General features: G+C 51.8%; 2 protein-coding genes across 3 annotated transcripts; one reads left to right on the forward strand and one right to left on the reverse strand.

The window, feature by feature from the left end:
- The first annotated feature begins 8 nt into the window (after window positions 1-8).
- COG8 (component of oligomeric golgi complex 8) lies at window positions 9-9386 on the forward strand. Its single transcript, XM_025888908.2, has 7 exons — window positions 9-457; window positions 1820-2027; window positions 2854-3681; window positions 5467-5635; window positions 6618-6885; window positions 7133-7863; window positions 8727-9386. Exons 1-7 carry the CDS (start codon window positions 63-65, stop codon window positions 8882-8884), a joined length of 2757 nt encoding a protein of 918 aa, XP_025744693.2. The 5' UTR covers window positions 9-62; the 3' UTR covers window positions 8885-9386.
- A 2600-nt stretch (window positions 9387-11986) lies between these two features.
- On the reverse strand, window positions 11987-23342 carry VPS4A (vacuolar protein sorting 4 homolog A). Of its 2 annotated transcripts, none has more exons than XM_025888911.2 (11): window positions 23166-23342; window positions 19269-19380; window positions 19038-19185; window positions 17792-17850; window positions 17557-17676; window positions 16897-17053; window positions 16205-16353; window positions 15746-15827; window positions 15296-15515; window positions 13579-13719; window positions 11987-12864 (listed from the first exon to the last, which is right to left on the reverse strand). In XM_025888911.2, the coding sequence occupies exons 1-11, from the start codon at window positions 23184-23186 to the stop codon at window positions 12763-12765; spliced, it is 1311 nt and encodes a 436-aa protein (XP_025744696.1). In that variant the 5' UTR covers window positions 23187-23342; the 3' UTR covers window positions 11987-12762. The 2 variants fall into 2 exon arrangements, with proteins under 2 accessions (XP_025744696.1, XP_025744695.1); XM_025888910.2 differs by having other exon boundaries at window positions 17792-17853; window positions 23166-23341.
- Between the last annotated feature and the right edge of the window lie 253 nt (window positions 23343-23595).

Here is a 23595-nt window from a genome sequence, read left to right on the forward strand (position 1 = left end):
GGCCTAGATTCTGAGCCAGCGCCCTCGCTGGGCCGGAGGGGAAGTGACGCTGCTGCGGGAATATGGCGGCGACGGCGGCAATCGCTTCGTCGACCACGGCCTCTGCCACGGCGACGGTCACTGCAGCGGCTCTCGGGGAGGTGGAGGATGAAGGGCTCCTGGCATCGCTGTTCCGAGACCGCTTCCCCGAGGCCCAGTGGCGGGAGCGGCCCGACGTGGGCCGCTACCTCCGGGAGTTGAGCGGCTCCGGGCTGGAGAGGCTGAGGCGCGAGCCCGAGCGCTTGGCGGAAGAGCGAGCGCAGCTGCTGCAGCAGACGCGCGACTTGGCCTTTGCCAACTACAAGACCTTCATCCGAGGCGCCGAGTGCACCGAGCGCATCCACCGCCTCTTTGGCGACGTGGAGGCGTCGCTGGGCCGCCTGCTCGACCGCTTGCCCAGCTTCCAGCAGAGCTGCAGGTGCGGCGGGCTCGGCACTAAAGGGGCTTTTAGCAACTGTAATAGCTGACATTTATGATGAAAGAAATAGCTAACACTTACAAAGCACTTACCATGCATGGGTCAGGCTCTCCTCTGAGCATTTTAAAAAATCCATTTAAGCTTCACAACAGCTTTGGAGGTAGGTACTGTTATTCCCATTTAATGTTATGAGTAAATTGAGACAGCTTAGGAATTGTCGAAGAGGCTCTTGGAAGCTAGTAAGTTTCCAAGTTAGAATTGGACACCAGCAGCAACTCCCTCATAGGACTGTGAGTATTAAGAGAATACATGCAAAGCACTTATCATTGGGTCTGACATAGCTAACACTCTGCAGTTGTCAGCTATAATATACACACGCAGACTGTCCAAAACTTTCACTGAGAGAAGTCTGACAACGAAATCTTACCATTTGGAGGCAGCAAAAATTATCAAAAAAATCTCTCTTTCTTAAGCCATATTCTACCTCTCTAGATCCTCAGTCTCTTATCCTTAATTCTACCTTTCATGGTAAAAGTTTAAGTTGTGAGTCTTTGTATATTTGACAATAGCTTCTGTACCCTTCCACCCTCCAGAATAGATAAAAGACTTCATAAAGCAGGTCTCTGCAATTATGGAGAAGTGAAGACTGTGGAATTAAAAGTGGAACAACAGCCTAAGAGAAGATTAAGGGGCTGAGGGAATTTGAGGGTGAGGTTGTAGCTTTTTTTTTTTTTTAAGATTTTTATTTATTTATTTGATAGAGACAAAGCAAGAGAGGGAACACAAGCAGGGGGAGTGGGAGAGAGAGAAGCAGGCTCCTCGCAGAGCAGGGAGCCCGATGTGGGGCTCAATCCCAGGACCCTGGGATCATGACCCGAGCCGAAGGCAGATGCTTAACGACTGAGCCACCCAGGCACCCCAAGGTTGTAGCTTCTAAACTGGTTAGTGATCACAAAAAGAATAGATATTATTAACATTTACTGTGTGTCAAGTTCTGTGTTAAATGCTTCATACACATCATCTCATTTAATCCTCACAGCCTTATGAGGTGGGTCCTACTACTATAGTACCGATGAGGAAAGAGTTCAGAGAGCCTAAGTACCTTGCCAACGCTAATTAAGTGGCAGATCTGGGCTCACATATTTTTATCATTTGTTAGTTGTGTGATCTTGGACAAGTTGCTTAGCCTCTCTGGGATTAAAGTTGTCTCAAGAGTAACAGTACTTACCTCACAGGTTTGGTGTGAAGATTAAATCATAAACCATCCAGCTCAGTGTCCAGTTCATAGTAAATGCTTGGTAATTGTAGCTAACTTTCGGATGTAGAGCAGTGAGCAACCAATATTCTCCTGTTTGTTACTAGAAACTTTGTCAAAGAGGCTGAGGAGATCAGCTCCAACCGCCGGATGAACACCCTGACTCTAAACCGGCACACAGAAATCCTGGAAATCCTGGAGATTCCTCAGCTAATGGACACCTGTGTCCGGAACAGCTATTATGAAGAGGCCCTGGAGCTTGCAGCCTACGTACACCGACTGGAAAGGAAATACTCCTCCATCCCTGTCATCCAGGTAGTCAAACTGACCCAAAAGGACTCAAATTGATGTTCTTGTAATCAGTAATTCTGTGGTCATCACTGAACCTTTAGGCAGAAATCTTAGGGAAATTTTGCATGTTTCATATCGGTTTCTGCCAGCCAGACAGGTTTGAACATGAAACATTCATTCATTCATTCAACTGATAAATATTAATCATGTGCCAGACACTGATCTAGGTGCTGGGAAGACAATGAGACAAAGCAGAGAAGGCCCTAGTTTTCATAAATGTAAGTTGATAGTTGGCAAATAAATAAATAACATGATCCTTTCAGATAATGGTAACTGTCTGAAGAAAATAAATTAGGGAATGGGTAGAAGGAGACTAGGGTGAGGTACCCTAGATAGAGTGGTGAGGAAAGGCTCTGTTGGAGAGATAATATTTAAGCTGAGAACCAGATGATGAGAAGGAACCAGCCACACGAAGATGGGAAAGAGCAAATCAGAAAGTGGAAAGAAAAGGTATAGCAGACTGACAAGGGAACAAGTTGGGAGTGTTTAAGAAATACAAAGACAGGAAAAAAAAAAAGCCAGTGTGACAGGATTGCAGTGAGCAAGGGGACAGAATTAGGAAGCGGGTGAGGCAGGAGAACAAAACAGGGCCTCTAGGCCACAGTGAATAGTTACATATGGCCACAGTGAATTAGATCTTTGTTGGTAAGCCTGTACACATCAACTTTAGGAAATCTTCATATATCAGGAAAAGCAGTGGGAATGCTGATCTGTAATATTCAGGGATAGTGGAATGGATTCCTGGAAGTGTCTTTCCCAGTGTGGTGTGACTGACCCCCTATATTGTCAGGGCATTGTGAACGAAGTGCGCCAATCCATGCAGCTGATGCTGAGCCAGCTGATCCAGCAGCTAAGAACCAACATCCAGCTCCCTGCCTGCCTCCGTGTCATTGGCTTCCTGCGGTGCATGGATGTCTTCACTGAGGCTGAGTTGAGGGTGAAGTTTCTTCAGGCCCGAGATGCTTGGCTCCGTTCCATCCTGACTGCCATCCCCAATGATGATCCCTATTTCCACATCACAAAAACCATTGAGGCCTGCCGTGTCCATCTGTTCGATATCATCACCCAGTACCGTGCCATATTCTCCGATGAGGACCCTTTGTTGCCCCCTGCCACGGGTGAGCACACTATGAATGAGAGTGCCATCTTCTATGGCTGGGTGCTACAGAGAGTCTCACAGTTCCTGCAGGTGCTGGAGACCGACCTTCACCGGGGGATTGGTGGTCGTCTAGACTCTTTGCTGGGTCAGTGCATGTACTTTGGGCTGTCCTTCAGCCGGGTGGGGGTTGATTTCCGGGGCCAGTTGGCTCCTGTTTTCCAGCGGGTGGCCATCAGCACTTTCCAGAAAGCAATTCAGGAAGCAGTGGAGAAGTTCCAGGATGAAATGAATTCCTACACCCTCATCTCAGCTCCAGCCATCCTGGGCAGCAGTAATCTGCCTGCTGCTGTGCCAGTCACTCAGCCAGGGACCCTGCAGCCACCCATGGTGCTCTTAGATTTCCCACCCCTCGCCTGCTTCCTCAACAATATTCTGGTTGCCTTCAATGATCTGCGCCTCTGCTGTCCTGTGGCCCTGGCACAGGGTGTGACTAGGGCCCTAGAGGACGCCCTTGCCAAGGTGAGCACATCCTTTTGGCTCTCTACTGGGGCTTTCTTTGGTAACAGGTGGCCAGACTTTTGTAAAAAATAAACCAGTTTATGTGATAGGTGGTTGCAGACTTAGGCTTAGTGGGGTTTTAGAGATTTTTCTGATTGAGCAGCTCTGGTTAGTCCCCCATCATGGGACCTAGAACAATTCATGAAGTGGCTCACCTGTAATAATGATTCAGTAAAGTATTAGTTTTCTACTGCTGCATAACAAACACAGCAGCCTAAAACAACATATTTATTTTTTCCCAGTTTCTTTGGATTGGGAGTCCTGGGTCCTCTGCTCAGGATCTCACAAGGTTACAGTCAAGGTGTTGGCCAGGCCACAGTCTCATCTAAAGTTTGGAGTCCCCTTTCAAGCTCATTCATGTTGGCAGATTTCTGTTCTTTGCAGTTGTAGGTTTAAGGCCTTCAGGTCCTAGTAGCCACCTCACTCCATACAGTGTGGCTTTCTGATTCTTCAAGGCCAACGGAGAGTAACTCTCCTACAGTGAGTCTCTTCTTTTAGGGAAAACCTCAACCCCTTTTTTTTTTCTCAACCCCTTTTTAAAAGGCTTATCTGATTAAGTCAGGCCCACCCAGGATATCCCTTGATTAACTCAAAGTCAACTGATTAGGGGCTTTGATTACATCTGCAAAATCCTTCACCTTTGCCATATTCTATTGGTTAGAAACAAGCCACACATCCTGCCTACAATCAAGGGGAAGGGATTACACAAAGGAGTGGATACCAGGGGCTGGGATTCAAAAGAACCATTTTAGAATTCTACATAATACAAGAAATACTACAACTAATGGTATCCTGCACATTTTTTACATATTTAAACCTTTAGATATTGGGATGTTTCTTACAACTTACGGCATCTTATAATTGCTGTCAGCCAGATGGCAGTTGTGACATGGTTATATAAAATCTTTCTGGGCCCAGTTTTCTCACTTTTGAGCTTGCCCACTCTCGTATCTCAAGAGTGTATTTTGCTTTAATAAACTTTCCCACTTGTGTTACTCAAAAAAAAAAAAAATGTTAATGCCCTCCTGTAAGAGAAAGAAAGCATGAGCATTGAAATTTTGTAGTCAATGAAATTCAGGTAATAGTAATTTGCTAATATTTATATAGAACTTACTCCATACCAGGTAGTGTTCATCATATTTTATACCTATTAAGACTTGATCCTCACAACCCTAAGAGGTAGGTCCTGTTGCAGGCCCTACTCTATAGATGAGGAAACTGAGGAACAGAGGGCACAAAGTGTTTAAGTTATCACTTGGAAGTCACAAAACCAGCAAGTGGCACAGCTAGGACTTGGAACCAGGAATGTCAGCTAGGTTGTTCTGTTATTTATATGTGGAACTTCTTTTCTAGCTCTGTGTTCTTTTATAATTTTCTAGTGATCTAGCTTCCTGGAACCTTAACTACCTTACTCAGTAAAAACCTTTTACAGTTTTGCTTCATTTTCCTGGATCCAGTATAGTTCTGGTCATCTCCTTTAGGAATCAAGAACCTCTTGACGCTCTTCCACTGAAAATGGAAAGTGTGCCAGTAATGAAACAAATTGGGTTTGGGTCAGAAATACATTAGTAAAGTGACAGAACTGTGAAGAGTGACAATTCTGAATTTAAACAAGACAGTAATATAATGTACTGTTTGGAATGACTTTATGAAAACTTGAGGGCTGCACATTTGTGCTTAGTTTCAGGTACTGCTGATGGTGATAGTCTACTCTAGTGACTGATGGTGGGTGCCCTTGTCTCCTAGGTAACCAAAACAATCCTGGCCTTCCATCGCGCAGAAGAGGCTGCTTTCAGCAGTGGGGAGCAAGAGCTCTTTGTCCAGTTCTGCACTGTCTTCCTGGAAGACCTTGTTCCTTATTTAAATCGCTGTCTCCAAGTCCTTTTTCCACCAGCTCAGATAGCACAGACCTTAGGTAAGAGAAAGGAGGGGAAAGCGCTTTAAAACTACTTTATTGATATAATTCATATACTAAATAAAATTCACCCATTTGTAAAAATGTTTTTTATTAAGTATACAGAGATGTACAATCATTACCACTATCCAATTTTATTTTTTTTAAAGATTTTATTTATTTATTTGAGAGAGAGTGAGAGAGAGAGAGAGAGAGAGAGAGAGCCCAAGAGGGGGTAGGGTCAGAGGGAGAAGCAGACTCCCTGCCGAGCAGGGAGCCCGATGCGGGACTCGATCCCGGGACTCCAGGATCATGACCTGAGCCGAAGGCAGTCGCTTAACCAACTGAGCCACCCAGGCGCCCACCACTATCCAATTTTAAAAATGTTTCCATCACCCCAAAAAGATCCCTGCAGCCCAATGTTAGCCCCTGGCAACTCCTAATCAGCTGTTACCGTATATTTGCCTTTTCTGGACATTTCATATAAATTAAATAATACAGTATGTGTATATCTGGCTAAGTGGAAGAAGCTAGTCACAGGAGAACCACCTATTGTAGGACTCTATTTATATGAAATGTCCAGAGAAGGTATTTTAAAAAGATTTTTCCTAATTTGTCTTCACTTCCCTGTCCCCACTCTCTCTGTGCCTGGAGTGGGGGCCGGGGGAGCCAGAGCTTCCCTTAGGGCAGTTGGCCAGTGGCCACACCAGCAGAATTGCTGTTGGCCACTTTACCCCAGCTTTCTCCTTGGGCTTGGCACAGGGAAGCCAGTGCCTTCTGAGGTTCTCTTGGCTTTTAACTCGATCCACCCTCCACTGTGTTATTGCAGATTACCTTCAAAGTCTTGCTTTATAGTATAGTTTCCTGTCCCATATCACGAAGATGACTTTTACTGTATGGAAATGTGGAAACTGTCCTGTTAAGTTTTTCTCCCCTGTGACACATCAATATTTAAATTTATTTAACGTTTTTTCTATTTCACTTTCTCTACCTTCTGGGTCAGGCATTCCACCCACTCAGCTCTCCAAGTACGGAAACCTTGGGCATGTGAACATCGGCCTCGTCCAGGAGCCTCTTGCCTTCCTCCTGCCGAAGAGAGAGTTGGTCCTCTGTCTAGATGAAAAGGAGCTGGTGCCGGAGCTCGCAGCTCCAGCACCCGCCGCCGAGGAGTCAGGCTTGGAGTCCGTCGCTGCAGCTCGCCCTGAGGATGCGCAGGAGCAGGCGGACTCAGCCGAGGCGCCGCAAGCTGAGGCGCCCGGTGCGGACCCCTAGCCGGCGCCCCTGCACCCAGCCGCGGCGCGGCCCGGGACACGGGATGGCCAGGGCTCTCTGCCGCGCCCGCGGGGAGGCGAGGCCGGCCTCGGAGAGCACCGGGCAGCCCCATGGGGGAGGCTCCAAACGCATTCGTGACAGCAAACGAAAGGGGGAACCTCTGCGTCACGCTCGCCAATGGTTGATTATACAGTAAAACACGGAATTCACTAATAAAGCTGCTGACGTCACGGAGGCGGGCTGAGCTCTGCGGGCCGCGCTGGCGCTCCCGGAAGGCGCGCGGGATCTCTGCTTCCCGGCGTCCCCCGCGACGGGAGGGCTCGTCTACCGGGGCCGGGGAGGGTGGCTACGGTCGGGCGGCTGTGCTCGGCGCACCGGGGGCAGGATGGGAGCCGGGCTGCTACTGGGGACGCTGCTGGCGCGGACGCGTCACTGCTTGGGGCCGGCCCCACCGTGGGGAGGGGGAGCGGCGGCCGACAGCGCCCGGGCCTGCAGTTCTGCGCCCGCCCGGGACGGCCTCGAGGGCCCGGCGCGCCGGCGGTCCTACTGGCGCTACGTGCGGCGTCTGGTGCGGGGCGCGCCCGAGCCGCCGTACCCGCGCGTGTGCCAGGTCGGGGACCCGGCGCTGCGGGCCGTGGCGGCCCCGGTGGACCCGGCGCAGCTGGCGGGGCCCGAACTGCAGAAGCTGGTGCAGAGGTTGGTGCAGGTGATGCGAAGCCGACGCTGCGTGGGCCTGAGCGCTCCGCAGCTCGGGGTGCCGCTGCAGGTGCTGGCTTTAGAGTTCCCCGAGGCGCTCTTCCGCGCCTGCGCGCCGCCCCTGCGCGAGGCCCGCCAGATGGAGCCCTTCCCCCTGCGCGTGTTCGTGAACCCCCGCCTGCGGGTGCTAGACAGCCGCCTGGTCACCTTCCCTGAGGGCTGCGAGAGCGTCGCGGGCTTCCTGGCCTGCGTGCCCCGCTTCCAGGCCGTGCAGATCACAGGTGCGGGGGGTCGGGGGGGGTCGGTGGCTTTGGGGAGGTTGGGTAAACACGTGCGTCTCTTCCCCCCGCCCATGGAGGCGGCGACCTCGGGTCCCATGAAACAGTTTTTGCAAAGCTCCAGTAAAGCGCAGACTTGTGAAAGTGTAGGCTCAGGGAAGCCTCCGGGCAAAACTCTGGAGTGGACGTGATTCAAGACTGACCGATTGGGATGGGGATGGCGGCCAGTGACAGCAGAGACAGCTCCTCGGGGTCGTGGTTTGGGCTGGGAACGTGGCCTATTTCCGATGTTGCCGCACTCCAGGTCCTCTGCTCTGTGCCCTCTCCCTCGCTGTCTCCCACACATACATTCTACCCAATTGGAGCCATCGTGGTGGAATGGGAGAAGTGGCACGCAGCTTTGCCCAGCCCAGGGTGATAAGCCACAGGATGTTTTGTGGAATCTGATTTGCTGGAGTTGGAATGATTGTTCCTCTTGAGTAGGCCACTTGGTCCAGGTCAGAAAGTAAATGGTACCCCTTTATTTTATAGTGTACCAAGTTGAAAGACTTTTAGGAATTGAAATAAATCAGCAGTATCTCAGAAATGGGAGGAATGTTCAGAAATGAAGCACCTTAGGAAGATCATTTCTCATCTCAGCCCCATAGTAAGTCCAGCAACCTAATTGTCAGTGTTAGAACCACACTGAATACTTGGTAATGGGTAGAGTTGAGGCATCTTTTCTGGGAAGAATAGAGGCTGCTGCCTACATTCCCTTCTGATGTTGCCTCTTGTCAACAGGAAGAGCCAGAGGCAGGGAAAAGGTAAGGAGATTAAAAATGATGCAGTTAAGCATATCCTTACCCAGGCTGTAACTTACTTTGCAGGGCTGGACCCCAAAGGGGAGCAGGTGGTGTGGCAGGCGAGTGGATGGGCAGCACGTATCATCCAGCATGAGATGGACCACTTGCAGGGCTGCCTGTTCATTGACAAAATGGACAGCAAGACATTTACAAACATCTACTGGATGGAGGTGAATGATTAAAATTTTCCTGCTGCATCTGAGGATTCTGGAAATGAAAACACAAACACTTGGGATTTGAGCTGGGCATGGCTTGCCCATTTCCAACTTGATATTGGGCTGGCTCTGACAGAAAACAGTGAATTGCCAAACCAGGTTGGAGGAATATATCAAAAATGTTTGCCCTGAAATCATCCATGGACAAAATATTGCCAACGTGAAAAGAAAATGAACTCCCCCAAAGAGTAGACATTTCCTGATGATTTTGTATGGTAAAAAGTGGGGCAGATAACCACTCCTGGTGGACATGATTTCATAGACCTGTATGATCTGTCCCAAAGCCAAGATTTGATAATGACATAGTCCCAAAATATCTGAAAGCTGTTTAAAAATGCAAGTTAAGACTACGGTTGACCATCTTCACCGAGTTCTTATTTTTACAAAGGGCTTGTGTGTCTTACCTGCAGAGTCCTTTGCCTTGGACAACAGTTTGCTTGTGTAAGTAAAACAGAACAGAATGGCCACAGTTCATGAAGTGTTTAATGAGAGTATTAACATAAATGAGTACCCGCACATTTTACCAAGTTCACAAGTTTTGGTCTCCACCTTCTGCCTTTAACAGATTTGGGGATGATTTTCCTGCAAAGATTTCTCAGGCAGCTGCTATTTGGCTCATTCTTTTTGGTGGAGCTCATGGATCAGGGCTAGGGGAGGGATGATAGTTGACGAAGCAATGAACCTCTTCCTGTCACAATTAGAAAAGAAAGAGAAAGCAAAACTTGTGCTTCCTGGTCACCACACTTATTTTGGAAAAATAAATTAGCATCACCCTGGCCAATGATTAGCCTTAAGACACTGTCAGAGCTATTTGCAAGAGGTGAAGGAACTTGTTTCTCTAGATACTGGTCTTGCCTCATTTCTATGTTGAGTTTTGCAACATGGGTACTCTTACCAGAGTCCTCAAAATCCTAGTACCCGTGTAGTAAGTCCAGTAAGTTGCTTAGAAAAAACTTGTTTTAAACAGTAGTTAACTAAACGAACCCGGTATGGCTTTCTCTAAACAGGCCACCCTCTGGGGGCCTAAGAGGTCAAGCAAAAGGGAACTGGCTCTCTCTGCATTAAACTTTGGAAGGGAGTAAGAGCCGGCACTGCTCCAAGGTGAGGTTAGATACTCCGCCACTGGGAAAGTCTGTAGAAAACTCTCATTTACACTAAAAACATGGATCCTTATGAAAATGAGGATTCAGTGACCCTCCTTTCCCTTGGACAATGTTCAGAAGCTCCTGCAGGGTGGCTTCAGAATACTCAGAAGCTTCCTTACAGTGCTCTGAAGTTAACAGTCCTTACCGATGCCTTTGTAATGTAGATCAGTAACATTTGCCTGCAGCTTCCTGACCTGGGGACCCAAGAGTACGTGGTTGCTCAGAGTGGACCTTGGAGAAAGCCTGAAACTATTACTGACAACATGAGGTTTACTACTGTAACCAAATCCACCAAGGAGGATTTGTGCAACTAGCTACTACAGCCCAAAGCAGCAATCTGCATTTCTTATAAAATCTCACCCACCTCAGGGAGATGTATCAGCCACAATAACCACACATACAAATCAGCATCTTGAGCTAAGGAAAGTTTTAGAAGTCAACTACCGAAGTCAAAGCCAAGGTAAACAGAAGGTTTAGGCCAGAATTCCCAAGTAGGGAAGAGTGAATTTCAGAGTTAGCATTTAGGGGAGGAAATACATGGCTCTCCTCTGCACCTGTGAGCCATGTATAACATGGATGGTGAGGCATGCCATCAGTCTGAGGTGACCTCGGCCTCACATGTGAGTAGGACATCCATCACCCTGCATCCTGTCACCAGTGGTGGAGAGAAGAATGGAGAGGCGTAGCATCTGTGATAGCCGTGACCAGAGCTATGAAGATGAACCACAGCAGCCCCAGTTTCTGTTAACCCCTGTGACTTGCCAAGGTGTCTGAGCAGTAGAAAGGAAGATTTTAAAAATAAAGCAAGGACCTTCTGATTCAAGTAAAGGTGACTGGAGGTAGAGTAAGAAAACACAAGTAGCTAAAATGAAGGGAGTACGAGTCGGGCAGTGTCCTGTGCCGGCTTCTAGTCCAGCATTCACCAACATTAACTGGTGGCTCAGGGCACCTAACTAAAGCGAGAGCCACGGGAACTCCTGAGTGACAAAGATGCCAGCCACGGATGCTGCCAAGGCGTCACCTGGTCAGGCCTGCTGAGGCACCTGGTATTGAGGCAGGGCTAACATACCCACACTGGAGAGGAGCATTTGGGCCCAAGCCTTCAAGGAACCAACAAAAGTTGGCTCAATTCAGCCATTCCTAACCAAATCAAAGACCACCATGGTGCAAGGCTACTGTGATCTAAGAGTTGGCCACATCATCAGTTCTGGACAATCTGGGTTTTAGTAAGACCTGGAGCAATAATCACAGCTTTTGGAGGGGAAGGGGAAGTAGACCAGCCAGATGGCAGGCCTTTTGTGTATTCCTATGCACACTATCAAGCAGCACAGCCTCCTACTCAGCATTTTTAGGGCTGCCAGGTCTAGAGCCTTGGGGGGGGGGCGGGGAGCGGGAGGGTGTCTCAAGATCAGGAGTCACAAATTCAAATGGCCACAGGAGCTAGGCAGGCAACCTGGAGGACTGAAGCAGTGCATGTGGAGATGGGTGAGCTGGAGAGAGTGTTCTGCTTCTGAGCAGGGCAGCCCCTCCTTGGCTGTGGCTGACAGGCTGCCTCATGGGGACGCAGGCCCAGCATTGCCTCATCTCCCAGAAGCCAGAAATCTGCATTTTCACATCAACTCTTGATTTTTCAATGTTGGCAGTAGACCAAACCAAACACAGCTGCAGGCCATGTCTGGGCCACAGGCCTCCCAATCCGCAGGAAGAACTGTCCAGGTGCCACATGTGCAAGGCCCCGGGGGTGGGGGTGGGGTGTCTGGCCAGCCTGACTAGAGAACAGGCGTGGGACCTGCGGCAGGTTGGCAATACCCTCCTCTGATGAAGAGAAGAGTGTGGAGAGAAAACCAGGGGGTCTTTCTAATGGAAGCAAGCATGGCCTTCAAGGAGCCCAGATAAGAATCAAAGATGAGATCACTCAGGTGGCTCAAGAGGGAAAAGGATTTATTAGCCCATTTCCAGGGCAGGGAGCCAGGGGCAGTGGCAGGGTTCAGTGTTCCCACATTGAGAGGGAAGAAAACGCAGCAGTAAAACCCACCTGACTACCTTCACTCCTTCTGAGCTAGAGCTTTGTGCTCAAAAACCACCCTCTCCTCCTGCAGGGGGGACATATGGCCCGAGATGCTGACCTAGGAGGGTGGGAATGGCTTGGTTATACTCTTGGCCTTCACGGGCAGGGCTTGGGCTGGCACCCCAGGGCATCAGCCACTGTGTTCACAAGTAGTAAAATTCGGGTTAGAAGGGACAGGCGGAGGGAGCTGCAGGCCATCCTGAAGGTCTGCAGCAACCCCACAGTACGGGCTGCTCCCACTCCTTGACGCTTCTGGGAGATCTGAACTTTATTTATAAACAAGACAAAAATCCAAGCAGCATTAATTTAGGGGAACAAAGAAAGGTTTAAAAAAAAAAAAAAAAAACCCAAAAACCACAGAGGGGCAGGACAAGGAGTTGGTGAGCATCCAGAAGAGGAGGAGAGGAAGGAGGAAGGACCAGTACTCCACCCAGTGCTGAATGTGCTTGTGTCTCTGTGGCCAGGGAGGCCCTTCCTGCCTGCTCCCTGGCCGGCAGCCAGACAGCAGAGGGGACGCTGCAGTGACGTGAAGACGAGCCCTGGAGCGCTGTCTGGCCACTGACTTGGGGAGTGCCGTGGATTTATTACCCCAATCGACCCCCCACCTTCACCGTCACCAAGTGAAGAAATTTTTAACTCTCCTGTCCGAAGTCCTCTGAGAATTTCTTCACTTTCAGGAGATCGTCTGCATTCACGGTGGGCCGAGTGGTGGCCAGAGACCGGAGCATGTCCGACTGCAAAGACAAGGGCACGAAGCTGAGGAGGAGCCAGGCCCCGGGGCCTCGACCTCCCCTTGTCGCAGACCCAGGGGGTGCAGCAAGAAGAGGCCAGTGTTCCCAGTCACTCCCAGCCCCAAAAGCAAAGCTCCCTCTGGCTGCCTGGCGCCTGCCTGTCTCCCGTGACAGGACCGCTCTTCCCTCCTGAGGTGGCTCAAACAGGCCTACTTCTCGTCTGAGAGAATCCAAGCTCCCCTCACGTCTTAACTCCTGGGAGAAGCTCGCTCTGACCGCACACCCGCCACCCCAGCCACACTGGCAGACGCCTGCCCCACACGACAGGCAAGAAGTCGGGGAGACCGGAACGAGAAGAGGGCAAGACTTGTCCCGTGAGGCTGCCTGTGCGCGCCATCCAAGCAAGCTGCCGACAGACGCTCGCTGCCTCCTTCTGGGCACAGAACAAGCCAAAGCCATGGAATGATGTAGTCACACCAGCGGGCCTTTATTCTTGCTGAAGAAAATAAAAGGCTCATGCTATGGCCTCCATCTTGGGCCCCCGCTGAGTCTGTAACAGCAGGAGCCCCAGCTGCCCAGTGCCCCAAAGGCCATTCTCGGTTTCAGAGAGGCCACGACAGCCCAGGACGGAGAAGGGGAGAAGCCTATTTTTATTTTCAGATCCAAGACCCCAGTTTTCTGGGCTCTGTGCAGTCCCTCTCCCAGCCGGCCACTTACCATGCAAACCACAGGCTCTAAGAGTTTGTCACCAGGGACATCCATCCAAGTCATCTCCATGGCCCCTGGGTCCCCTGGTGAGCATGGGGTCAGGAGGTCATCGATCATAACGCTAGGGTTGGTGCGGGAAGGGCCACAGACCTGAAATCAAATAGGAGTTGGGCTGCAGGGGTTGCACCTCAGTGCTTGGGGAAGGGACAGGATGCTTCAGATTTCTGAGTCCTGAAGAGAAGGTGGTGGTAGAGGATGTATGCATGCCTGGCCTTCTAGGTCATCAGTCTGAGAAGAGAATGACTCCTTCAGAACTCTCAGGCTGGCAGTCGAAGTAGCTCAACGTAGGATTTCAGAGGTTTGTGATTAGCATGATATTCCAGGCACTGTTCTTCAGAATCTCAATTTGTGGCCCAAAGTGTCTTAATATCTTCCTCTTCCTCATTAACTCCATCAAATCTCACCACAAATGCAGTGACACCAAGAATGTTTTTCTAACCACAGTCTGCTTTATTGGCAACATCCCCCCAAATATCCCCCAGGCTAATTCCCTCACCTCCTTCAACTCTTGACTCCAATGTCACCTGGGTGGCCTATCCTTTAAGAATACAACTTGCCCAGGGGCGCCTGGGTGGCACATTCAGTTAAGTGTCCGACTCTTGATTTCGGCTCAGGTCATGATCTCAGGGTTGTGAGATGGAGCAGAGAGTCCCTTGGGATTCTCTCCCTCTCCCTCTGCCCCTCCTCCCCATCCCCACCCCAGCTCATCTCTCTCTCAAATAAATAAATATTTTTTTTATAATACAAGCTGCCCACCCAACTCCAAACTTCAGAAACACCAGACTCCATCCCCTGCTCTATTTTCCCTCTCATCACCCTCTAAGAAATGAGTATCTCCTCAACTACTGAAGAGGCTCCGATAGGGCAGGGACTTTTGTCTGCTGTGGTCACAAGTGTCTCCCCAGCTCCTAGAACAGCACCAGAAGCATAGTAGGAACCCTGGCAGACACTCAATAGAGATATGCTGTGTAAGAGGAGTTCCTCCTTAAAGCAGGTGATTTTTTTTTTAAAGACTTATTTATTTATTTGAGAGAGAATGAGATAGAGAGAGAGCACATGAGAGGGGGGAGGGTCAGAGGGAGAAGCAGACTCCCCGCTGAGCAGGGAGCCCGATGCGGGACTCGATCCTGGGACTCCAGGATCATGACCTGAGCCGAAGGCAGCCGCTTAACCAACTGAGCCACCCAGGCGCCCTAAAGCAGGTGATTTTGTATCCGCCGATTCTTCAGACACCGAGTGGGGTCCCCACACACGACAGCAGAGCACTGACTGTGGAAGTGGCAGAGGTGACTGGCATGGTGCCATGTCCTCTGGCTTCACACAATCTGAGATGGTGAGCATTGGAGCAAGAACTCTAGGGAGAGAGTGGTGCAACCCCAGCCCCTACAGCCAGAGGGCTCACTTTATACTTGTCCTTGGTTCTCCAGGAGACTGAAGCTATGTCACCTGAGCAGCCAAGGAATTGGCAAAGAAAGCTGATATCCCCATTCCTGTGACACTTTCTCAGCAACTCCTTGCTGGCCCAACTTACCCTTTTTTTTTTTTTTTTTAAAGTAGGCTCTACACCAGGCGTGGAGCCCAACATGGGGCTTGTCAGATCAAGACCTGAGCTTCGATCAAGAGTCAGATGCTTCACCAACTGAGCCACCAGGCGCCCTCCACTCACCTTTTTGAAGTGTGTTGCTGACTGAACTTTTCTAACAGGCTGCATGAGGGAGTCCCGCACAATGATGCTGATGTCAGCACCTGAGTAGCCTTCCGTCTTCCGGGCCAGCTCGTGGATGTTGGCATCCGTGAGGTTGTGGGGAGTGCTCCCCAGATGCAACCGGAACATCTGGGCACGGGCAGCCTCCTCAGGCAGCGGAATGTAAATCCGCTTTTCAAACCTAGAGAGCCAAGCACATGGCAGGACTTGAGAAGAGATGGCTTAAGAGTCTTCGTGGAGAGGGGTGCCAGGGCCCTCCAGAAGCTGGCTTCACTGAGGACTCTGCTCACCCTGTAGACATGAAGAGGCCCCTGGGCAAATGGGGTCAGGCTGCACCCACGGCTGCCAGCAGCAGGCTGACTACAGCTGGAGAAAGACCTCAGCCCCTGGCTCCTACTGGGGAAGACTCACCTCCTTCTAATGGCTGAATCCAACACCCAGGGGATATTTGTGGCACCAAGAACCAGAGTCCCATCGTTGTTATTCCCCACCCCTGTGGAGAAAGGGACACACAGATGCTGAGTCAGAACACCTGCAAGGATCAGGGAGCATCTGGGGGAGGCACTTCAGGGCCTTTGTGTGTTCTGATCTGGGGCCAGCCCCGTGCCCCCACCAGCAGGGCCCCAACCAGGTCTGCTGGGCTAAGAGCCTTCTCTGAAGCCCTGCCAGCCTCGGGAAGGTCAGAGGGCTCCTGGGCAAAGGCTGGGGTAACCTCTCTGCAGGCCTGTGGAGAGGGAGCGGAGAATGGCTGCACTGACATTTTCCCTCCATCCTAAGGATCATCGAACCCAGCCGCAGCTAAACGACGAAGCCCTGCGCTGGCTGCAGACGGACCGAGAACCAGGGCGGGCACCTAGCACTGGCACGCACCCTGCATCTGGACCAAGAACTCCGTTTTGATCCTTCGGGCAGCCTCGCTCTCATTTTCATTGCGTGACCCGCAGAGGGAATCCACCTCATCGATGAAGATGATGGAGGGCTTGTGCTGCCTGGCCAGCTCAAACAGGTTCTTGACGAGCCTGTGAAGGTGACAAGTGAGGCTGGGATCGGAACACCCACACCCAGCCCAGCCAGGGGCCCAGTCACTGCTTCTCTCTCCCTTCCCACAGGCAGGTCAAGCCTCCAGTCAGGCCTGGATTTCAGACAGTAGCCATCACAAATCCGCTGACAGCACGGTACCAGGAGGAACAGCCAGCCTCCATGACAGCCCAGCTCATTAGCTCTGGATTTAGGACAAGTCCCTTCCCCTCCGCGCAGCCTCAGTGTCATCCTCTGCACAACAGGAGTCGGTGTGGAAAATGCCTGAACATGTACTACATGAAGTCCCCAACAGAGGACACCCACCCGATACCCAAAGATTGTGAGTGCTTTTGCCTTCTGTTCATGAGGGCTCCTCTCCCCCCACCGAGTGCCCATTCAGTCTCAGCAGGTTCTGTCAGGACACAGTCCCACCCAACAAGCTAGCACAATTCCCCTCTGCTGGCTACTTCTCCCTGACCCCCACCAGCGGTTCCTCCGGGCCGTGGCTCATGGCAGGGAAGCAGGCCTGGCAGCTGACTTACTTCTCACTCTCCCCCAACCACTTAGACATCAAGTCTGAGGAGGACACTGAGAAAAAGGTGGAGTTGTTGGCCTCTGTGGCCACCGCTTTGGCCAGGTAGGATTTCCCTGTGCCAGGGGGTCCAAAGAGCAGTATCCCTCGCCAAGGTGTACGCTTGCCTACAACAAAGAATAAACTGAGGTGAGCTTCCTCCTGCCTGGGGAAAGGGAACAGAAAAAAGCAGAGGGGACTTAGTTACTCTAAGTACGGACAGAAGAGCAAAGTTCTACAAGACAACTGGTTCTAGAAGCAAAGGAATAAAGGGACCTGAATTAACTGCTGAGAGCCTGCTCCTAGCCCTGGCTCATGACCCCCAAAACCTTGCAAAGTGACACTGGCTGGCACTGGTTCCTGACCCTACTCACCCACCGGGATGGTCAAGTCAAAGTTCTAGTCGCAATGGTGTTTCTGACACCAGAGAGGAGCCAAGACGGTTGTGATGGGGAGACCCTGGGGCCTCTCTTGACTGAGAGCCCTGAGAGGGGAGCTTGCGGCCTCACCGCTGGAGGGCCCACCGAGCTGAGTGGTCACCTGCTCCTGGACACCTTCAGAGTGGGAGCCCTGGGCTGGCTTCCTGAGAAGACTATTTTTCCATCTCGGCCTAAAGTAGCTTAACTCTTACCTGTGAACAAGTGTGGGAATTTAATTGGCAAAATGACAGCTTCTTTGAGGGCCTCCTTGGCCCCCTCCAGCCCAGCCACATCACTCCACCGAATGTTGGGCTTCTCCATCACAACAGCACCTGCAAGAGGCAAGGTGAGCCTTCCACCCGGAGCCCGACTGATGAGTCTGAGCCGATCCTCCAGGGACCCTCGCCACATCCCGCTCCCATTGCCGCAGGGCGGCGGGCCTCTTACCCATCAGTTGTTCTTGCAATTTCTTTTTCTCTGGATTATCCCCTTCACTGTCACTATCACTGCTGGGAAAGGAGACAGAAGACGACAGACTGAAGCAAGAGGCAGTCGGCAAGGAGGCTCTGAGAGCGAGGCCAGACTCTGGGTCATGAGCCACCTGCCCCGCTCAACAGTGGTGACAGACCCACCAGCAGGGGCCTCAGAGATGCTCAGGCCACCTGTTAGCAACACTCCCCTCCGCGTTCTCCAGGAAACACTCCCGGAACCCATCCTTGTTTCTCCATTAAGGGAGTAAGAACAGAGACGTGTGTGTCTCCAGAAGGCTGGTGAGGGACATGTGCTTTGGGGGGACTTTGGGAGCAGCTGGGTGGGCAACCGGAGCTGTCACTGGCCTTTCACACAGACTCACAACCAGACAGCAGGTGGTGTGACTCGGAGGAGAGTGACGTTTAAAGAGGGGGACCTGGGGGCGCCTGGGTGGCTCAGTCATTAAGCGTCTGCCTTCGGCTCAGGTCGTGGTCCCAGGGTCCTGGGATCAAGCCCCGCGCGGGCTCCCTGCTCCGCGGGAAGCCTGCTTCTCCCTCTCCCACTCCCCCTGCTTGTGTTCCCTCTCTCGCTGTCTCTCTGTCAAATAAATAAATAAAATCTTTGACTTCGGAGGGGGACACAGAGTCCCTGCGTGTGGGTCCAGCCTCCATCCAGTGCCAGCTCCGTGACCTGGGCCACGTCTGAACTTGAGTCTGCTGCCTCCTCTGTCAGATGAAGAGAGTAGCTCCGAGCATAAGAGCAGCTGACTCCATCCTTCCTGCACGCCCCGCTTTACTCTTGGGGCTTTACCCGCATCATCTCACCCGCTCCTTAGGGCGACGCTGGGAGGGAGGGGCTGTTATCCTTCTACAGATGAGGAGCCTGGAAGCACAGGGGGTCATGGCACGTGTCCACGGTCACCCGGCCAGGAAGTGGTGGCACCGGGATCTACCCTGAGAGCCTGACTGCAGAACCCCAGGCTTGTAACCTCCCTGCTGGCTCGCATTTCACTCGCAGCTTTTCTGTGCGGATCCAACGAGGCATCGTCCGAAGCAGTACTGCGCACGGTGCCCGGAGCGAGCAGCTCGGGGCGCTAGCATGTGAGTGGCAGCCCCCCGAAGGAAGGCAGCATTAGCAACAGGAGTGAAGCACCACAGGAAAAGGACACACGCTCATGGGGTCTCTGGTTCCCCGGTCGGCTCCTCCACTCCTCTGTACTCACCCCTTGCTCTCACTCTGATTTTCTTTGACTGGCTTCTTGCCATGCTTCTCTTTGCTTCGTAAGTAATCCTTCAGCTTCTCCGCCCGGTCTAGGTACTGCATGCACTTGGCTCGAATGCTCTCCTTGGCCTTGTCGCTGTGTGCCTCATCTGCAAAAGGGGAATTGGAGAGGGTGTGCGCACCCTGCTCTCCAGGGGCTTTGCAGCCTGGGAGGGCCCTGCACGTGACTCACATTTGATAGCGTGTAGGAAATACTCCACAGCATGCTGGTAGAGCCGGAGTGCCTCCTCGTAATTCTTGGCTTTATCCTCCTCAGTGGCTTTCGTCACCAGATCAATGGCTTTCTGGAAATGCGAAGCAAATACCTCAGTGCTTCCCAAGAGACCCAAAAAGCCCTTGGGGTCCCAGGGCAGCAGGAATCCTGCGGATCTGTTAGTCACACACCATTATGTTGGCCTGTTTTTCCAACATCGACTAGAAAGGCCTTGAAAGGAAGCCTTTGTAAACGACAGCCATCCCTCTTCACAATACACTCATACAGGTGAAAACAACCTCCTTCTCCATTTCACTCTGGATTTCAGTAAGTGGAAACCTGACCAAATATCTCAGGTTAGGGCTCAAGGGGAGAATCCACTTTCTATTCCTTGCGTCAAGGGAAAGAAGAGTGGACCTGGACCCGGCACCTGGAACCGGGGAAACACCACAACCTATTGCTGTGTGGCTCAGCATGAAGGCCAGGAACCGCATTTGACCTCGAAGGCCAGAGAAGAGCCAGCCCTGGGTTCTACCAGACCGGTCAAAGGGATCTCTATTTCCTCCTACCAGCCCAGCCTGTTTCTCTGTGGGGAAAACAGAAGATGGTTTTCCTAAATTTGCTACTTAGGGAAGGGATGCTTAGACACATGGGTCAGTACACCAGTAGCTCTAGCAATGAAAGTGCTTGCTGGGGCGCCTGGGTGGCTCAGTCAGTTAAGTGTCTGACTCTTGGTTTCGGGTCAGGTCATGATCTCAGGGTCAAGAGATCAAGCCCTGCATCCGGCTCCGCACTCAGCGGGGAGTCTGCTCGGAAGATTCTCTCCCTTTGCCCCTCCCCCACTGGCATATGCACACGCTAAAATAAATAAATCTTTAAAAAAAGAAAAAAGCAAGAAAAAGGCTGGCTTACTCCAAAGTCATGTATGTGCTGCCAACTGAGGGGAATGGTCCTCTGGCATCTTCTAAGAACTCTGTGAGAGTATCTCTGTGAATCTCACAAATCCTGTAGGCCTGTGCTCTAGACCGAACTCAAAGCAGGCTGGATCTTTCAGACAGCTGCCCCACACCTACATATCCAGTTTTAGAAACCACGGCTTCACCAACCCAGGAAGCGCTACCAGAATTATCTTCCTCAAGCTGATCGGCACTAGACACCAGGCCAGCAGATCCCACTGTACACACACAGTTCCATCCACAGCAAACAATAAACCTCCTGACCAGCTCTTGGCAGGGCTCAGGCATTTGTGCAGCCCTTCCTCATCTGAAAGTAAATCTCAGAAAGACACAGCTAGCTCTACAAAACTAACAGACAGAAGCAGGTTAGGCCAGGTTGACGATAAATGAACCCACCAGAGGTTGACGAGATGAGGAAAGGCCAAAGAGTGTTGGCTACTATTTTCAAGCTCAGCTACCTCCATTACCTACAAATAGAGAATGGCCAGGAGCCCAGAACCTTCTCGAATGATTAGCTTAAACACAAGCTTCGCAGGTCTACTGTTCCCCAACGACCCGCTCTTCTGATGAGACAATGAAATGAATTCTCCTGTCCCTGATGGCGTCTCTTCTCCAGAACAAACATGCCCAGTTCCTTGGACTTTTTCACTCTATATGCCTTCTTCCTTGGGTCTGTCCTTTGGAAAGGCAGGGCTCAGAACGATACTCAAGGGATGCTCTGCCCACCTCCCTCTGAGATAATTAATGCACCTAAGAGCACATTAGATCTTTTTGGCAACTGCATACAATGTTTCACAGGCAAGAGGCCTCAGCTGCAATGTGAAGAATAGTTTTGCATAACACAAGGGTGAGGTGATAAATAAAACTGCCAGCCTGCTGCATCTCTAGTAACACATATGGCAAAGGATGAGGGTGAAGGACAAGTTTAAGGAAGATATGCTAACAGAAGAGCTGGCAAACTGTAAAGAACCAGATGGTAAATAGGTTAGACTTTCCTGGCCGTACAATCTCTGCAGCAGCTACTCAACTCTGCCTTTGTAGCCCAAAAGCAGCCATAGAGAATACGTAAATGAAGGAGCAGGAATGTGTTCCAATAAAACTTTATTTATAGACACTGAAATTTGAATTTCATAATTTTCACGTGTCATGAGATTTCTTTCCCAGCCTTTTAAAAACATAAAAACCTACATTATGTTAAGTGAGAGAAGCCAGTCAAAAAGGACCACATATTGTATGATTCCAGTTATATAAAATGTGGAGAACAGGGGCGCCTGGGTGGCACAGTTGACCGAGCATCCGACTCTTGGTTTCTGCTCGTTTGGTGATCTTGGGGTCATGGGATCGAGCCCCATGTGGGCTCCGTGATTAGCCAGGAGCCTGCTTAAGTTTTTCTCTCCCTCAGCCCCTCCCCCCTCTAAAATAAATAAACCTTTTAATAAATGAACAAATACGTAAAGTGCCCAGAATAGGCAAATCCAAAGGACAGAAATTAGCTGAGTGTTTGCCCAGGGCTGGGAGAGATACAGGATTTGTGGGGTTAACGGTAAAGGGTGTGGAGTTTCTTTTTGGGTGATGAAAATGTTCTAAAAGTATGGTGATGGTTGCACGACTCTGAACATACTAAAAGCCACTGAATTGTATACTTTAAATGTGCGAATTTTCTAGTGAGTTATATCTTAATAAAGCTTTTCTTTTTAAGATTTATTTTAGAGAAAGAGAGCCTGAGCAGGGGGAGAGAATCTTCAAGTAGACTCCCTGCTGAGCACAGAGCAGATGCAGGGCTCCATCTCAGGACCCTGAGCTCATGACCTGAGCCGAAATCAAGAGCCGGCCGCTTAACCGACTAAGCCACGCAGGTGCCCCTTAATAAAACTTTAACAGAAACGTGAAAACATTCTTAACTCACATACAAAAACCGTCTGGGCAGGGGGGATCTGCAGGCAAAGTTTACAAACCCTTGTGATAACAAATCCGAGCTTCTGCTGGTGGATGGTGGGGGTCTGGCTTTGGATTCTAGTTAATTCTTGGCCAAGTAGCCCCGTTTATTCTATGCCTCTGTTCCCACTTTTTCCTCCACCTTCGGATATCTGAATGCTACCCACCCTTTCCGGATCCAGCCAAATGCCCCTTCTTCCATGAAGTCTTGCCTAGCTCCTTCACAGGCTTTATTTTGAGCACTTACTATGTGGCTGACACTGTGTTAAGACTTCACCTGAATTACTCAATCCAGAGCCACTGTCACAACAACCCTACAGGGTATTACCCCAATTCACTGACAGGAAACCCGAAATTCCAAGATCAAGTAACTAGCCCAAGGTCACATGCGGGTGAGTGGTAGAGCCAAGACTGAAGCCCAGGTCCGAGGCCTGGGCATGTTTCTGTCCGAGGGCCCAGTAGCACGGGCAGCACCTGGAGGATAGGTCAGTCATGCATCCAGGTGGCGCCACCCCAGCACCCCCAGGCAAGACCTAGGGAATGAATGAAAAGGTCGCTGGCCGACAGGAGGAAATCCGAGCCTGGAGAAGGAGCGGGGACTCGTCCTAAGGGAAGCAGGAGGAGGAGGGAGAGCAAGCAGCCCGACTGCGGGGCCGAGCTTCCCGGGCGGCGCCGGTGCGGTCCGCAGGAGGCTGATCCCCGCGGCGGTACCGGGGCGCCGCCGGCTGCACGTAGCGGCCTCGGGGCTCGGCCTGGCCCGGGCGGAGGGTGGGGTGGGGGTGGCAGGGGAGCGGGAGTTCTGGACGGGAGACAGCCAGTGGCTCCGGGCGCGTGAAAACAGAAACGGGCGGAGGCGGCGACAGGGCGGCGGGGCGAGGGCCGCGGGGCCGGGGTTCCGAGCAGGCCACCGGCCCGACTGCTGGTTCGCAGGCCCCACCGCGCCTCCTCCGGCCTCCGGAAGCCGAGCCCGGCCGCGCCGAGGTACCTGGAGGGTTGACGTTGTCATTTCATCTCCTGGGTCCGCCCCACACCCCGCGGCGCTGCTTGCGGCCTCAGTCCGGCCCCGGGGAGCCGAGCTGCTGGGTCGGGCGCGGGGAGCCCGGCGGCTTGGCGCTGGGCGCGGGCAGGGCTGCCGCTCGCAGCCGGAGCCGAGTCGGAGGGCGAGCGAGGAGCGCGGCCCAGAGCGGTCGGGCCCGAGCCGCGCGGCTGCCCCCCGGCGGCCACGGCTGGCACTGCAGACGCCGCTCCCCGCGGCCAAGGGGCGGCCCGCACTAGGGCCGCGCTGGGGCTGGGCAGAGGGCGAGTCAGGGGCGTGTTAGGGGCGGGGAGCCCAGCGAAGACGGGGTGGGGGCGGGGCGGGGCAGGGCGGGGCAGGGCGGGACGTGTGGGCGGGGGCGGGGCCAGAGGCCGGGCTG

This window comes from Callorhinus ursinus, unplaced genomic scaffold (assembly GCF_003265705.2).
Source record: "Callorhinus ursinus isolate GAN/ISIS: 27379988/994484 unplaced genomic scaffold, GSC_fseal_2.0 scaffold37, whole genome shotgun sequence".
In the NCBI taxonomy this organism is placed as follows: domain Eukaryota; kingdom Metazoa; phylum Chordata; class Mammalia; order Carnivora; family Otariidae; genus Callorhinus; species Callorhinus ursinus.